This window comes from Macrobrachium rosenbergii, chromosome 13 (genome assembly GCF_040412425.1).
Source record: "Macrobrachium rosenbergii isolate ZJJX-2024 chromosome 13, ASM4041242v1, whole genome shotgun sequence".
In the NCBI taxonomy this organism is placed as follows: domain Eukaryota; kingdom Metazoa; phylum Arthropoda; class Malacostraca; order Decapoda; family Palaemonidae; genus Macrobrachium; species Macrobrachium rosenbergii.
The window spans coordinates 32,830,825-32,848,912 of NC_089753.1; the positions used below are offsets into that span (position 1 = coordinate 32,830,825).

At 36.7% G+C, this 18,088-nt stretch overlaps 1 protein-coding gene across 6 annotated transcripts in view; it reads left to right on the plus strand.

Moving 5' to 3' along the window:
• nAChRalpha6 (nicotinic acetylcholine receptor alpha6) overlaps window positions 1-18,088 on the plus strand; it is a 174,032-nt gene that overhangs the window by 57,346 nt on the left and 98,598 nt on the right. For all 6 annotated transcript variants that reach the window (XM_067115058.1, XM_067115059.1, XM_067115062.1 and 3 more), the window contains exon 5: window positions 3,212-3,392. In XM_067115058.1, coding sequence (XP_066971159.1) covers window positions 3,212-3,392 — 181 coding nt within the window. The remainder of the gene's footprint in view (window positions 1-3,211; window positions 3,393-18,088) is intronic.

Sequence of the window (18,088 nt, forward strand, 5' to 3'; positions counted from 1 at the left end):
CCAGCTCCTGAAGGGGGTATGGGGGGGGGGATGGGAACCCACGTAGCCGTATAAGTCGCTCATTCTTTTACTACTTCTCGAATTGTTGCGTAAGGTTACGTCAAGAGGGACGCATGCGCATTTAGGATTGAGCGCCCTTACAGCTGCGATGATTTGTTAAGGAAAGTTTTGTTGGACTCTGTGCTTTAGTTCCTGATATTTAAAGAATGGTCAGCAAGGTGAAACGATATGGCAAGTCATGTGTGTATATATATATATATATATATATATATATATATATATATATATATATATATATATATATATATATTCACTATTTGCCTGAGGGAGAGAGGCAGTTTGGTCTCTGAAATATAGCCTTTATTTTCCACATTTTGGTGTCTTTATGAATTCTGTTATATTCGACGGAATTCTGTTTTAACAGAAAATATCTCATAGTATATATATATATAATATATATATATATATATATATATATATATATATATATATATATATATATATATATATATTTACATGTACGTGACATTTTGGAAGAAATGAAGTATAAAGATATCTGTGTGTGATATTTCCCCTTCAAATAGGTCCCTGGTTTGAGTGGTGGGCCGGAAAACAAGTGTCATGTTGTCAATCGCAGCACCTATTAATGTACATTCGTTTGAAAGTCCCTCCGGCCGCCAGGATGTACGAATGACAATTGGTCAAAATTAGTTGAATCAGAGCCTTAGCGTTCGGGTGCATTTATCGACTTGCCGTTGTTAAAATAACTTTTGTTCGTGTGTTATTTAGAATTTTGTTTTATGATTGCCAGAGGTATTTTCGATTTTTGCCATAAAATTTTTTTTTTTTTACATTAGCAAAGATGTTTGTTTGGCTACGTTTTAACAGAATTCCCTAAAATTGAACGAACAGATTTCTTTATTCCTGACAAGTCACAGAAACTTAGTCCATTTCTGCAGGATTATATGAATTCTAATAAGCACCTCAAAATGGTTGGTGTTTTGTCGGAACGTCGACAAGCATTTAAACTTAATTCTGTCTCCATTTCAGTTTTCTGTACAAGAAAACTATTATAGAGATGGCTATTTGTCTGTCCATCCGCACTTTTTCTATCCGCCCTCAGATCTTAAAAACTGCTGAGGCTAGAGGGCTGCAAATTGGTATGTTGATCATCCACCCTCCAATCACCAAACATAGCAAATTGCAGCCCTCTAGCCTCAGTGGTTTTTATATTATTTAAGGTTAAAGTTAATCATGATCGTGCGTCTGGCACCGCTATAGATGCCAACAACCCAGACCACTACCGGGCTGAGGCTGAAAGTGGCGTGGTTCGCGGCTGAGAGTTTCCTTGGCCGTGGCTGATAGTTTCTTACAGCATTATACGCTGTACAGAAAACTCGATTGCGCCGAAGAAAATTCGGCGCATTTTTCACTTGGATTTTTCTTCTGGACAAAATGTATTACAATAAACTGCAACCTTTTGCCCATCATAATGACCCCTCCATACAAATATGGTAGCTGGTTGGTATAGAGAGACATTGGTGGCAGTAGGCTTTCTCGTCTTAGCAGACCTTCCTCTTGAAATCCAGGAAGTGAAATGATTCTGTAATCGCCGGAGAAGGGAGACACTGCCACAATCTGGAAGAGAATATCACGAGAAACGACCTGATGTTGAAAAAGCACTGAAGACACTCCTGCATAAACTTTGAATTTTATAAAATTGATTAATATGCGAATATTAATTTTGTGATCCACATGACTGTCCATTTTTGTTATTTCCATTGCGACGTATACGATATAAACTTGGAAAATTGCAAGTTACTCAACGCTTTCAAATTTGTTGAGGTCTAGAGACTTGAATAAGAGAGAGAGAGAGAGAGAGAGAGAGAGAGAGAGAGAGAGACAGAGACTGAACAAAGCATCAGGCTGCACATTTTTAATTCTCCTAATGCAGACGCTGCGCAGGCCTTGGAAGGAGGCATTTCCTGCGATTTTAATTACTGTATTTTTAAGGAGGAAAAAAGCAGTAAGTTTCCTAGGCAAGGTAATCGTGTAACATTACCTTAAAGCAGCTTTAATTAATCACTTAGGGAAAGTTAGTTGTCGTGGCATTGTGAATGTTGATACGATCTTAATTTTGTATCCCCTTGCTGACAGATCTTTTCTCATATTTTGGTTGATATTTCTATCCTTTTGAATTTCATTTTTGTTCGGTGGTGTAGCCTTGGAATGGCCAAGATCACATGGGAAGGTATGAAGGACATATGTTACCAAAAAGTTCCTCGAAATTTTGAAGTAGGAACTGGGTCTATTGTCAACTCGCAATTTTAGTTTTTCTTATATATAATCTGTATATAATCTATATGGATAATAATTTCATTTTTTCTCATACTTACCCTTTATATTTTTCCATTTCTGAAATGTAATCTGTGTGGATAATTGTATCCCATAAGTCACTGGGAAATAATTGAAGCAATTAAAATTACAGATCTCTTCATTTTGAACGCAATCTTGACGGTAAGTCCGTGTGTAAATAAATAGAAAAAAATCCCTCCAATCTGCAAAATATACCTGAACAACGTTTAAAGAAACTTCAGTAAGTCCTCCTACAAAAAGATAGGAAAAAATCCCCGTTATTTACAAGGAAAAAATCCCCGTTATTTACAAGGAAAAAATCACTTATTTAAGAGACTGGAAAAAATGCCCGTTATTTACAAGACATAGACAAAAATTACCGTTATTTACAAGACATAGACAAAAATCACCGTTATTTACAAGACATAGGAAAAAAAAATCCGTAGGAAAAAACGTTATTTATAAGACGGAAAAAATCCCCGTTATTTACAAGACATAGGAAAAAATCCCCGGTATGTGCAAGGCATAGGAAAAGTTCCCATTATTTACAAGACATAGGAAAAAAATCGCCGTTATTTAGAAGACATAGGAAAAAATCCTTTTATTTACAAGACATAAGAAAAAATCCCCGTTATTTACAAGACATAGGAAAAAATTTCCGTTATTTACAAGGAAAAAATCCCCGTTGTTTACCAAGAAAAAAATCCCCGTTATTTACGAAGAAATCCCCGTTATTTACAACGAAAAAAATCCTCGTTATTTACAAGGAAAAAATCCCCGTTATTTACAAGACACACCTGAACAACCTTTGGAGAAACCACAATAACACCTTTTTTTTCTCTCTCTCCCCTTGCAGTGCGGATGAGGGCTTTTCGAGTACGTACCCGACCAACGTCGTCGTCACGAGTTCGGGCATGTGCACGTACATACCCCCGGGCATCTTCCTCTCCACCTGCCGGATAGACATCACTTGGTATCCCTTCGATGACCAGAAGTGCAACATGAAGTTCGGCTCCTGGACTTACGATTCTTCCAAGGTAAGTTGGAGGTCTCTCAGGTTTCGGGCAACGTTCGGAGACTAAGATCGTTTTTTTTTTTTTTTATTTGTGCTGTTTAGCACAGGCTGTTGAGACGGTGAATTTGTAGATTTGATTGCTTCTGTAGAAATGTAGTGAAGTTAATTAGCAGGAGATGCAAGTGGGTATGTGTGTGTGTGCATATATGTATATATATATATATATATATATATATATATATATATATATATATATATATATATATATATATATATATATATATATATAAATAGATAGATAGATAGATATATATATATATATATATATATATATATATATATATATAGATATATATATATATAAATATATATATATATATATATATATATATATATATATATATATAGATATATATATATATATGTATATATATATATATATATATATATATATATATATATATATATATATATACAATAGACAATATTGCATTACTTACTTCACACATTATTTTCTCTCTTTCTACAGCAGACATTATTGCATTACTTACTTCACACATTATTTTCTCGCTGTCCACAGCAGACATTATTGCATCACTTACTTCACACATGCTTTTCTCTCTTTCTGCAGCAAACATTATTGCATTACTTACTCCACACACGCCCAAACACACACACGCACACACGTTTATAATCAAGAGTTAAGGCAGATAACAGCAAGGCCTTTGAACCCACACAGCGAACGCAAACAGAACGCAGTACCTTCTGTTGGCGATGTTGCGTCATGTTTCCCTCCAGCTCCCGAGGTACATCTGGCTCTGAAGTCCCCTGCCGCCGGTTTGAAGCTGCTCCCAGGTTGCACACACACAGACGGAATTCGAAATGAGGATCGGCAAACAGATTACAAAACTCGGTCTCTCAAACAACTCCCTCCCTGAATGCGGGGAAAGAAGCCAAAGGGACTTAAAGACGTTCAAATGGCGCTTTCAGCTCGGCCGGGCGGTGGTTGTGGGTAATCCTAAATAAGCTAATGGCTTTTTTGTGTGTGTGTGTGTGTTTGTTTATCTGTGTAGGCGTTTATCTGCGCTGGCTGGGGAGGTTTGATTGGGTGAAAGAGGATTACGTATGGAAGATGTGAAGTGGTCTTTGTGTGGATATTGTGCCGTTGGGAAGCATATATTGACAGCATGTATGATACCATACTTGCTTGTTAAATGTGTAGAGGGTTGATTTAATAAGTTAACGCAATACTAATTGTGATATTTAAAGCCAAGCAAGTATTATGAGAGAAACAGAAAATCCTTTCTAATGGAGATAATTAACTTAAGTACTTATTCATTTTTACGCTCTTAAGTAACAGTTTTCTTAAGGAAAGTTTCTGAGACAAAGTACTTGGAGAATTCTTAAGTTAGCGGCATAAGGAAATAAAATATATAAGCATTTAATCCCTGCTTATGAAAATTCTCCCCATTAATATTAACTTCATACCGGTACTTGAAATTCATGAGATTTGCAAGAGGCATTGCTGGATTTCTTAAGTTTGCATGGACAACATCTTGATTTATTTCGCTTTATCGTAGTAGAGTATAGTTATTAAAATTAATGCTTTTATACACTTACAGGGTTTAATTATTTTATATGAGCAATATTCTTTCTCAATACATCCCACGAAGAGGAAAAGAAATTCAAGAGACATAGTTCTTCCTTCATTGAACTGCAGAATGAGACACTGTCCATTCATCATTGAACTGCGGAATGAGATACTGTCCATTCATCATTGAACTGCAGAATGAGGCACTGTCGTTTCATCATTGAACTGCAGCATCAGACATTGTCATTTCTTGATTGAATTGCAGTATGGGACATTGTCTTTACCCCTTTTATCTGCAGGCTCAACAGCAAAGTCCTGTGAAAAGTTTTTTCCAATAATTTATATACACACACACTAAAACAATTAGGCGTGGATAGGAATCCTTGATACAGTTTTCCTATTTTGTTACACCTGAATTCAAATAATTTTTTCATAGATGTTTTTTTAACTTTGTCAGTCAATTTTATTAATTACTTCGTGTGGTGAAAGCTTTGCCCTTACTCATTCCTATCGATCGGTTCCTTTGATTATGTGTTAAATGAAAGGCTGGTAAATGCGTGACACTGTGATGTTCGACACCGTATCAATCTTTCAAGTTATCTGAAAGAAACAGCTTCAGATCCCTTTGTTTAACCCTTGTATATATTGTTCCTAGGTTTTGGGTGTGGTAAGCGCCCAAAGTCGCCATGTCCTTCCGACAAAATGACTCTTAAGTGGTAGTTATCTTCCTTAACAGTGATCTTGTTTGACCAGCATCCATATCGGTAGATTTTATGTCGGCCAGTGTTTCATAGCTTAAACCCGGTAGGGGGTTAGTGCCGTAAATGCACCTCATGCGGTGCACTGTAAGCATTACTTAAGGTTCTTTGCAGCTTGCCTTCCTGAGGTCCCTAGCTGCAACCCTTTTCGTTCCTTTTACTGTACCTCCTTTCATATTCTCTTTCTTCCATCTTATTTTCCTCAACCCTCTCCCAACAATAATTGATTCTCAGAGCATCTGGGAGGTTTACTGTCAATTTCCGTTTCAGCGCTGAATGACCTCATTGGTCCCAGCGCTTGGCCTATTGAGCTAAATTCTGTATTCAGCTCAATTCAATTCATAGCTTAAACTTCGGTAGGAAATTTTTACTGATATCCTTAGTTCTTGAACCGGAATCTTCTCGCAGATCATTGGTATCTTATTCTTCGGAGGCACCTTACTTCTCAGGGCTCCGGACCAGTTTTTTAATTTTTATAAAAATTTCTTTGATAAGAAAAACAAGTGGAAAATGCGCCGAAGAAACTTCGGCGCGATCGACTTTTCTGTACGTCGTATAATCAAGGCCACCGAAAATAGATATATCTTTTGGTGGTCTCGGTATGATGCTGTATGAACCGCGGCCTTTGAATCTTTAACCACAGCCGGGTGGTGGCCTGGGTTATATCGTTGCCAGACCCACGATTATGGATAACTTTAATCTTTAATAAAATAAAAACTACTAAGGCTAGAGGGCTGCAATATGGTATGTTTGATGACTAGAGGGTATATGATCAACATACCAATTTGCAGCCCTCTTGCCTCGGTAGTTTCTTAGATCTGAGGGCGGACAGAAAAAGTGCGGACGGACAGACAAAACCGGCACAATAGTTTTCTTTTCAGAAAACTAAAAAACCGATGAAATATGCAGGGGGGGGGGGTTGTCAATTAAGGTGGACTGGAATGAATATTGAAATTTTCACGTATGTATTCAAGTACTAACCCTCTCTTGGGAAAAAAATGATTATCACTGATCACTTCTATGAAATGCGTAATAATGTCAAAGCTTCGTCCTTAATTGAAACCAAATGACACTGTGAACGATCAATGATTCAGTGGACCAAAACCACTTCATTGCCACTGGATAAATGTTAGTTATTACATACTATAACTAATTGCTGGTGATCGAGTGCCATACTCCCATCCGTTTGCAGCGACAGAGAACGGGGATGCGTTTTTAAAAGTAATAATATTTTATTTCTGGGGAAAAGCATAATATTCGTGTGTGTGTTTGTATATGTGTGTATGTGTGTGTATATATAGATATATAATTTTCTATCTGCTAGTAGGAAAAGAAATCACGGAGTTGCTGATCTCCACAGAGTAATTTAAGCTTAATACAGCAGTCTGTGTTTGGGTTTTGGGTATGCTTGGCACTAACGAGAAGGTATCTTGGGTAATTGTGTTTGCTGATGTTTTGTGAGGTGACTGTGATATTGACAATTCTTCCCATTTCTTAAAGATTTTGAATTTTTTGGAAAAGGTCTGATTAGGTTAGAGGTTCCAATCTTTTTAGTTTTCTGTAAAAAGTAAACTATTGTGCAGGCTTTGTCTGTCCGTCCGCCCTCAGATCTTAAAAACTACTGAGGCTGGAGGGCTGCAAATTGGTATGTTGATCATCCACCCTCCAATCATCAAACATACCAAATTGCAGTCCTCTAGCCTCAGTAGTTTTTTATTTGATTTAAGGTTAAAGTTAGCCATAATCGTGCTTCTGGCAACGCAACAATCTATACATGAAAACGATTATTGCAATATTGCCATTTTGCTTTCAAATTATTATTATTATTATTATTTCAGTAGACGAAACCTATTAACACGGAACAAGCACACCAAAGGGGTCATTGACTTGAAATTCAACCTTCCAAAGAATATTGGTTTCAACCCCCCCACCGAAGACGCCACACTGCAGCAGTAACTGATCATGATACAGAGCCAGGGATTTTTCATCGCTCTGGGGGAGACGCAAACCGGCCACATCTAAGTGGCATTCCACGACACTAACCACTATATCAGCGAACCAGCAAATTGTTGATAAATATTTCAGCTTATTAACATACGCAGAATTTATTAGTTATAGTTTTTCTCGTTATTTCAATTGCTTTTTCATTTAAAACGGCACACGGTTACTGAGAGTTATAGAATTTTTTTTTTACCGATTTTAAAAACCGGTTTCATTGTACAGTATAAGTACAGTGTCACCATTTCATTTTCTTCAGCCTTGTTCGTGCTGGCGAATATTGCATTTAGTGAGTATTATATTAATACTAAAAAATCTGTCTGATATAACCTAAGTAAATTTACCAAGCGGAATCAGTATTTGTTCTTTGTTAACATTCAGTATGGAGCGACTAACTCGACAGAGACGGCTACTTTGTTTACTCCCACCAAAGCGATTTTACCACACAAACCACAAAACATACTTGGAACATAAAACAGAAGTTTTTTTTTTTTTTTTTTTTTTTTTTTTTTTTTTTTGTCTCGATCTCGACAACATCACAAGACAACACGAACCAAGTAAGTAAGTAAGTGTGCCCGAAAGAAAACATTTGCCCGAATGTTTCCACTGACATTTTTACGATTGCGTATTACCTTCCTTCAAACGCGAGGGGAGGCGGGGGAGTGGGGGGTGGGGGGGAAGAAAAAAGAGAGGGAATTCGTTGAAGGGAAGCGGAGCGAGAAAAATAAACCGCCTTTCCCCCTCACGTCTCTGTTATGGTAAACACCGTAACTGGCTTGGCAAACAGGGAAAGGCAAGGGAACGGCTCCGTAGATAAAATGGAGGTCTTCGAAATGGAATTGAGAGAGAGAGAGAGAGAGAGAGAGAGAGAGAGAGAGAGAGAGAGAGAGAGAGAGAGAGAGAGAGAAAGGAATAGTTGAAGGGACCGCGGTTACGAGATCACATTACTCCAAATTGAGTTTTCAGGTGTATGAAGAGAAGGGCCACTGAAGCCTAGTAAAATCCGAAGAATAAAGAGGAGAATTACCTTTTAGCCGTAGGGAATTAAATCCGGCGAGGCTCGGTGACGTAATTACATTTAGGCTTGGTTTGCCCTAAAATGGAAAACTGCAGTGTCTGCAAAATTTTCGAAATTGAGATATGCCACCTATGGGCAGGGCAGCCGATCGAGACTACAGTCTACCTCAAAAGCCAAATCAAAGTCCTTCAAAAGAAGGCATCGTGCTTACCCCATGCAAATGGGAAAACAAGCACGTTAAAAGAAGAAGAAGAATATGCCACGTATTGGGGTCGTGAGACAATAATACACAAGTTACTGCAGTTTCAGAATGATTCTTCGGTGCTTTCCACGAGTGTTTAGCGGGTCCCATTTGCAGTATCTCCAAAATCAGTAGTAAGGCAAGAGAAAACTGCAGTATATACCAATTTTCTCAGTTTTGTATTTTTGCAGAACACTGCAGTCTTCCATTTTAGGGAAGTATTCACTTTAGAAATACAGGCCTGAACTCTCACTGAACTACAAGAATTAGGGTGAGATTGTCTGACACATAACAGTCGGTACAGATTTTAATTTAAGCCTGCCTCGTGCTGCCACCGGCTCTTGCATAGTAGTGGCTCTTAAGTGATGGTGAGGCGTAGAAGTTATAGAGGATTGGTGTGCACCTCTGGATTTCAGAGACTTCCATTTCCGAGATCTCACTGGATCTGTTCTTAAATAAAGTTTGAAACCTGGAGCAAGGTAAACTTGAAGGTTTGACTGCCAGAGTGGGGAAATAATAATTGGCTAATATTCAGTGGCGCTTACAGTGTGCCTCGGAGGTTGCATTGGCAAGTGGATACAAATTTTGACTTTGAAGGCTCGAAAAAAAAAAAAAAAAAAAAAGAGCTGTTGATCGGCAAAGTGCGGCTTTGGAGTAGAGTATAGTGAGCAAAAAGAGGGGAACATTGAATGCAAGGAGTTTGTTGATGTTTTACATCAATGGTTATTAAACACAAGTGGTGTGGATTTTTCTTTTTCCCAGCAGTGGAGTTTTAGTCTGTTAAAAAAAATGGTATATCAGTGAAAGTGGGCTTTCTCCAAAACTCACTCCTATCCTTTCACGGTAGCTGCACCTTTGATTGCAAAAGAACATTGGAGTTTTAGTTTGTTTTATCTGTTAAAAAAAATGGTACATCAGTGAAAAAATGGTATATCAGTGAAAATGGCCTTAATCCAAAACTCACTCTATTCTTTTAAAAATGATTGCAAAAGAAAAATGGAGTTGTAGTCTGTTGTATGTTTGGTACCAAAACAAAGCTCACTCCTATTCTTTCAAGGTAGCTGTACTTTGATTGCAAAAGAAAAATGGAGTTTTATTCTGTTGTATGTTAAAAAAATGGTACATCAGTGAAAATGGCCTTAATCCAAAACTCACTCCTATCTTTTTTAGGTAGCTGTACTTTGATTGCAAAAGAAGAATGGAGTTTTAGCCTGTTTTGTCTGTTAAAAAATGGAACATCACTGAAAGTGTGTATCAGTGAAAATACCACTGAAAGTGTGTATCAGTGAAAATGGCCTTTCTCCCAAACACACTCCAACCCTTCTAAGGTAGCTGCACTTTGATTGCAAAATCAAAATTCCTTATTTCGTAAAGGATATCCCGGTTTTACGAAGCCGCAGAGTGGCGTCTCGACCCCATAAGCATAGGAATGACTTTCCAGCAAGGGGTCGGAGTCATCTCCGCAAAAGACCCAGGATCCGGTTAATCCAAGAATAGGAATCTGATTCCGTAGGAATAGCGGGAATGTGCCATACAGGGTCGCCTTATCTCGCGTATGAGATTCCAGAGGGAAATGAAATGGAAATGAGTGGACCTTCCTTATGATAGACTCCCGTGCAGGGATGGGAATGTGGGTTGGAATCAACTTGACCCGGTCGGAATGAATGTGGTAATGACTGCGAAAATCGTGTGACGTGGCGGTAGGAAGGGGTTTTTTAGGAATTGGGTCGTTTTGAAAAGGATGTTTTAGGAATCTCGCCAGCGTTTATTCTTAGTTTTTGTGTTGTTTGCTGTAGACCATATAATATATATATATGTATATAAATTTATATATATATATATATATATATATATATATATATATATATAAATTATATAAGTTGTAGTTGGTGACATTACAAAAGACAATTAGTTAGGATTGGCTTAACCTAGAGAATTCTTTTCAGTTTGCCGAGAAAGAAGATTACTTTGAAAACAACAAGAAACTTAGACACAAAACTGTGAACATTATTGGGCTCAGGTGGCAAGGGATGGGGTGTCACATCTTTGTGCAAGCCTATTTTTATGCAAAGCTGTGAAACTTGTGGCTATGGGCCTCATGTTATCATTGAATCGAATACGTGGCATTGAAAGCGACGACCTTGCCAACTGTACTGCATTGCAGCAAATTGCTCTTGAAAAGTTGGGAGGAGTTAATAAACATGCAAATGCTTGATTGTAGCTATTTGAGCTTTGATTATATGATTATAAATGTGATTGTATGTACAGACTTTGATTATATGATTTATATATATATATATATATATATATATATATATATATATATATATATATATATATATATATATATATATATATATATATATGAGCCATATGTGCATGTCGTCATTCTGGTAAGAGAAATGATCCGCAAAAGAGACCATAATCTTCCCACGTCCGTATCTGCCGGCGGACATTCTACTTGAAAACGAGAATTGTTGCCATAAATCAACGCTCCGAAACCTCTCAGAATCATGACACCATAAATTTCTCGGGACTGGACCTCGGCAAACGAAAGCTTCTACTTAATCATGGTCCGTTCGATTTGAAAGGAAATTCTCCTTACGATTTTTCTTCTAAACTGCTGTATCAATTGATGCGGCATTTTTACGGTATTCTAGGCATTGATGTTAGACTAAGGTGTTATTATTAAGCCAGTGGTTCTTAACCTTTTTCGATGTATGCACCCCTTTCAAATCAGCAGTCAGTTCTCGCACCCCCTGAATTGCTGAAGTAAAAAAATATATAACATTGCCACTTCATTAGCAAATTAGGTGTAGGTTTATCTATAGCTCAGAGCACTGCTGTAGCGATAATAATAATAATAATAATAATAATAATAATAATAATAATAATAATAATAATTTATTATTATTATTATTATTATTATTATTATTATTATTATTATTATTATTATTGTATATATTTTTGCAGGAAAAAATAACATGCGTATATAAAAATATATTTTGCTTTAATTATTCATAGGCATTTCGCACCCCTTAGGAACCGGCTTCGCACCCCCTAGGGAAGCGAGCACCCCTGGTTAAGAACCACTGATTGAGCTTTCAAATTTAAGCGTCTTGTCATCATTAATGGCATAAGAAATGCGAAAAATATTTGAGGTATGAGTCCTATATCGTGAAAATTTTTGGAAAATAATTTTTCAAGATTGCCTTTTAAAGAGATAGTTTTTTAAATGTTGGATAGTAGGCTACCATACTTGGGAAATACTTGAAAGTTGATTTTTAAAAGCTGGAATTTTTTTAGCTTAATGTAAATTTAAAATTGAAATTTTCTCTTGTTAGGTTTTAAATATATTGCAAAGAAAATTAACTTTTTAATGAGTGGCACGCACTGGTAAGTGGGTTTCCAATCTAATTTAAAAACGGTACAGTTCAAATTGGTAAACTGAATTCGAGTAATTCCAGCTAATTCATTTTCGTCTCATTTTGGTACTGGATTGTTCTGTGTTTTTGTTATATTGTAGTTTAGAATTTGAGGAACAATTTCTGATACTTGTAATTTATCTTGCACCCAAACTCCCACCCCCACCTCTCTTTCTCTCTCTCTAATCAGCTCAGTTGTCTGGTTAAACTAAGGTATACTTAACTTTTCTCTCTAATCAGCTCAGTGGTCTGGTTAAACTAAGGTATACTTAACTTTTCTCTCTCTCTCTCTCTCTCTCTCTCTCTCTCTCTCTCTCTCTCTCTCTCTCTTTTGTATATTTGTTACTTCTGCGTCCCGTTCTTCAAAGGGGTTGCGTGGCAGGTAAAAGATCACATAGAAATGTGTGAGCAATGTTTTACTGGAACCCATTATTGTAAGCCGATAAAAGATGTTTTGAACTTCAGTCTTCAGTGCTCGTGTTTTTCCACTTGATATTAGAAATGCTTCCTGTATGTTTTTATTTCCTTTTGCATAAGTATCGTCTGATTGTGCGGGCTCGCGCGGGCAGACACACGCACGCACACAAATAAATAAATAAATAAACAAATAAATAAATATAATATATATATATATATATATATATATATATATATATATATATATATATATATATATATAATATATATATATAATAACTATATATATATGTGTGTGTGTATGTATTTTAATCACAGTCATTTTTTTGTTCAAATACAGCTGTTCCCCCATTAAATAAGGAAGCCCCAGTAGAAGCAAAAATTTTGAAAGTTAATTTTCATAAGGTGTGAGACTGCAAACCATCCTTCCCTTCTCCCGGTCAAGAACAGTAGTCGCAACAGGCGACAGATTTTACTACCCTGTAGGTCCCGTATTTCAAGAACTTGCATTGCCAGCTCACGTCAGCTTTCCTCTTGTACAGACAAGCCACTCTGCTTTTAGTTTTCTGTAAAAGAAAACTGTTGTGCCGGCTTTGTCTGTCCGTCCGCACTTTATTCAGTTCGCGCTTTTTCTGTCCACACTCAGATCTTAAAACTACTCAGGCTAGAGGGCTGCAAATTGGTATGTTGATCATCCACCCTACAATCATCAAACGTACCAAATTGCAGCCCTCTAGCGGATATAGAATAGGCCACCACCGGGCCGTGGTTCAATTTTCGTGGGCTCGGCTCATGCAGCGTTACACCGAGTCCACCGAAAGATATATCTGTTTCGGTGGCCTTGATTATACGCTGTAGCGCCTGTACAGAAAACTCGATTGCGCCGAAGAAACTTCGGCGCAATTTTTACTTGTTTTTATTAAGCTCCTTTTACCGTTATCGACGGAGGTTCTCATTCGCAAGGGGGAACATTGGTTTGGGACTTGAAACATTTTACTCAGTATCACTTTATATTTTTAGTGTACGTCTGCTTGTGTTATAGAAATTACTACCGTATAGTTATGTTTGTATTTATCCTTCGTGTTGCCAAGTAGGCCTATTAGGTAGTTAGAACCATTACGTAATTCTTCAATACTCTTTTTTTTTCTTTTTTTTCATGTCACGCAAATTTATCCACATTTTTCCTTATAGCTTTTATCATAGTTGTGAGCAGCGTGTACCTTCGTTAAAATTTGATTAATGATATGAGGTTATTCATAAATTTTCAAATTTACACCTAACTCCGGTGCCACCAATGACTAATTTCATTCTTCCAAGTTTATTTTCTCTTTCCTTGTTATTAGGCACTTATTCTTTCCATTTTCTGCAAGGGCTACTCGACACGTTCCTTTTGAGACACGCACATGTCTGCAATTCTTCGCCCCAGTAGGGGTTTGTTGCCGTCAGAACACCTCATGCGATGCACTGAAGGCATTACTTGAGGTTCCACTGACCGAGAATCTTAGGAAAGTTTATGTATGTAAATTCCCAGCACTTTGCACGTAATTACTACCGACCTGCAACATCCATCACCCACAGCTGAATAGATTAGTTCCATTTTTCCATGGCGAGAGAATTTCCTTTGCAATTTATGTTCAAGGTCACTCCTAAGGAAGTGCCCGCGAGTCACGGCGAAAATCCGACATTAATTATTCTTTAGAACTCAACTGCTGAATGAAACTTACCGTAATTATAAAGCATTTACGAGGATTTGAAAATCCATTAGTATTTATTTTCCCATGCAGGTTCATTCTTAATCTCTGAAATCTAGTTACAGTACGAAGTAACTATTAAAAAATCTCTTCGACTGTGAAATATAATTTTTTTGTGGCACCAATTTGCAAACGTGTTGAGTAACTGGATGTAAGATAAAAAAAAAAAAAAAAAAAAATATATATATATATATATATATATATATATATATATATATATATATATATATATATATATATATATTATATATATGCATTTGAAACAGAGTTGTCCAGCTAACAGTCAGAACGTGTATGGCAAACCTGAAGTGCATTCAAGCAAGAGCAGTTCCAGAACAGCAAACCAATTACTTGCACGTCAGTTATGCAAGAATGCAATCTCTCACTTATTTCTGCTGCGCACAAACAAATGATCCCATTTACCGGTCGCAAGGGGAACACGGAGGCTCCAGAGCAGACCTCCGTGGGATAGGGTGCAAAAATGTTTTTTTTTTTTTTTTTTTTTTTTTTTTTTTTTTTTTTTTTTTTTTTTTTTTTTTTTTTTTTTTTTTTGTAAATTAGAATGTGGTTTGATCCGCCTCCTTTCGTTCATTTGTCTGATTCTGTCCACAGGTTAGCTCTCTCCCCAAATTCTGTGCGTAAAGTTGATTTAGTCTGTTTATTGTCATTTGAACTGTCAAATACTAACTGGTTTTAAAGTCTTGGAGTCATTATCCGAAAGTTTATTGTGATTTGAACTGTCAAATATTAACTGGTTCATTGTGATTTGAACTGCCAAATCTTAAATTGTTCATAAAGTCTTCGAATCATCATACGAAAGTTCATTGTGATTTAAACTGTTAAATATTAACTGGTTCGTAAAGCCTTGTAATCATCATACGAAAGTTTATTGTGATTTTAACCTTAAAATATTAACTGGTTCATAAAGTCTTCGAATCATCGTAAGAAAGTTCTTTGTGATTTGAACTGTCAAATATTAACTGGTTCATAAAATCTTGGAATCATCCAACGAAAGTTGGACGTAACGACGAATCCAAGAAGCTCTGTGGAATTATCTGTTATTTATTTATCATAAAAACTTCCGAATCTGTTTTGAATAACGTTTTGTAATTTGACGGAAATCGAAAGATGGAACTTGAAGGTAACCGGTTGCAGATTAGAGAGTTTCAATGGGGGTGACCCATAGGCCTAATACTAACTCTTTAACTGTGTTCTCTAGCCTTCGTCAGTGATATGTATTGTTTTCAGTTTAAGTATCTGCACATTTTGTGACTTAAAGGTTAATAGATGAATCACATTTAAACTGTGGCAAAATCTGTTAAAACTCAAAATTCGAGTCTGTGGAAAGAGCTAAAATTTTGCGGTGCGTGTTTTATTTTTCTGATAAGAAAATCGAAAAACCTGAGATGTGTAAGAATCACCTTTTAAAACCTATATATATATTATATATATATATATATATATATATATATATATATATTATACATATACATATATATGTGTATATTATATATATACATATACAGTATATATGAAATAAAAAAAATATTGCAATACTTTTTAAAAAATTGTGTGTTTTGGAATGACCGCATGGCCAGCAGCTAATATAGTATCCGTGTCTTTTCTCTTGTAGACAATTTTCGTCAATCTTAGCATCAACAGTTTAGTTGAAATACATCGTCTTGGGTTTGCGGCCACTGTAGAAGTACATTCGTTAAATTCACTTAATTCTCTCTCTCTCTCTCTCTCTCTCTCTCTCTCTCTCTCTCTCTCTCTCTCTCTCTCTGTTTAATTAACTGAATTGTCGAGGGCAGGTAAATGTTCTTCTAGAGCAGTGGCTCTCAACCAGGGGAATTTCAGAGTTTCAGGGGGAATTGTGACCACAGATTGGCAGGCTCAAACTGGCTCCAGGACCACACACAACGCAGTGTGCATCGGTCCGCACTACTGAGAGGTCACGCTCAACTTTCTCTCCGCTAGCTTGCGTGCTTGTGTTAGTATTTTGTTGCATATTATTTAGAAAGCACCTTTCGAGGCAGACAATTTCGGAAAGGGTTGGGGGGCGGGGGATGACATCCTGACATATAGTGAAAGGGTGCATGGGCCAAAAAGTGGCTGGTAACCACTTTACTAGAGACTTAACATCCTGATAAGGAGCCGTTTCAAAATTGATATTACTACAAGAATGGAACCATAAATTATTTCGTTGTACATACTTAATTATTTCGCTATACAATCTTAAAGAATCAGGTATATATGGTTGATAATTCCACGTCTTATAATGAAGTCTAGAACAGTTTATATGACTGTTTATTTGTTAAATGTAGGTTAAGAAAATTCAACATTAAAGAATGTTGTTCGCAGTGAGATTAATATTTGTTACAAAATCATTTTCCCGTGAAAGATTATTTTATCAAATATGTATGGTGCTCGTTAGTTATTGTAGTTACATAGGGAGTAGGGTATGGGACTTTTACATTACCATTTTTTATGTTAAAGGTATATCTGCACAGATTATTGGTTAAAGTCCATATTATTATCAATTATTATTATTATGGTTATTATTTAATCTATTGTTATCCTTTTCAAATCAAGTTCCAGGTTAACCTCGACTAAAAGTAAAACTAAATAATAAAATTAAGTCTGCCTTTAAAATTTACTTCTGTTTTTAGATTAAAATCTATGCTAGCATTCTCTTCTCATCATAACTATATCTTTAGAAAAAAATTAGGATCATTCTGTAGTAAATCATTATTCTATCATCAACTTGGTTACACTTCTACTCATTTTTTATTTTCTCTTGATCATGATATAGTAATTTCCAATGGATATTTCCAACTAGGTAACTGATGATACCACATTTATTACTATTAGTATCAAGCATTTCACCCTTAACTGTCGTTCCAAGCAAGTGCTTAGGTACGTATGAAACGCGTATCAAACGTGAGCTGAATGAGACGAGTTAATTGGGAGACTTTCCAGGTCCCTGTCTTCTCCTCAGAATCTTGTCCGAAAACTCAGGTGGTATGGATGTCGTTAGGCCCCATACCCTCCCCTTGCCAAACCCCCTCCCCGGCCGGCTCTCTCCTTTAACCCTAGGAAGCGTAAGTCAAAGAAGGAACTTCATTAACAGCTTTGATTTAATGCTGTACACCGAACGAGTTAGCAGAAGTTAGGCTGCTCAAGCGGCCCCATCCCCCTCCCTTCCACTGCCTAAAGATTCCCCCCCCCCTATCCCGTAGGGGTGAAGGAGAGTCGGAAGAAAGGGAACAGAGAGATGAAGAATGCTTTGTTGATTGTTAGTAGTAGTAGTAATAGTAATAGCAGTAATAGTAGTAATAGTAATTGCAGCTTGTCCGATGAATCTCCAAGAATCTCTCGCCAGGAAATTGTTTGTTCCGAAAGTCCCCGTCCTTTTGATAAGTTCGATAATTTGATCTCTTTGTCCTCCTTTGCCTCCTCCTCCTCCTCCTCCTCCTCCTCCTCCTCCTCCTCCTCCTCCAGGAACTTCCCGGAGAA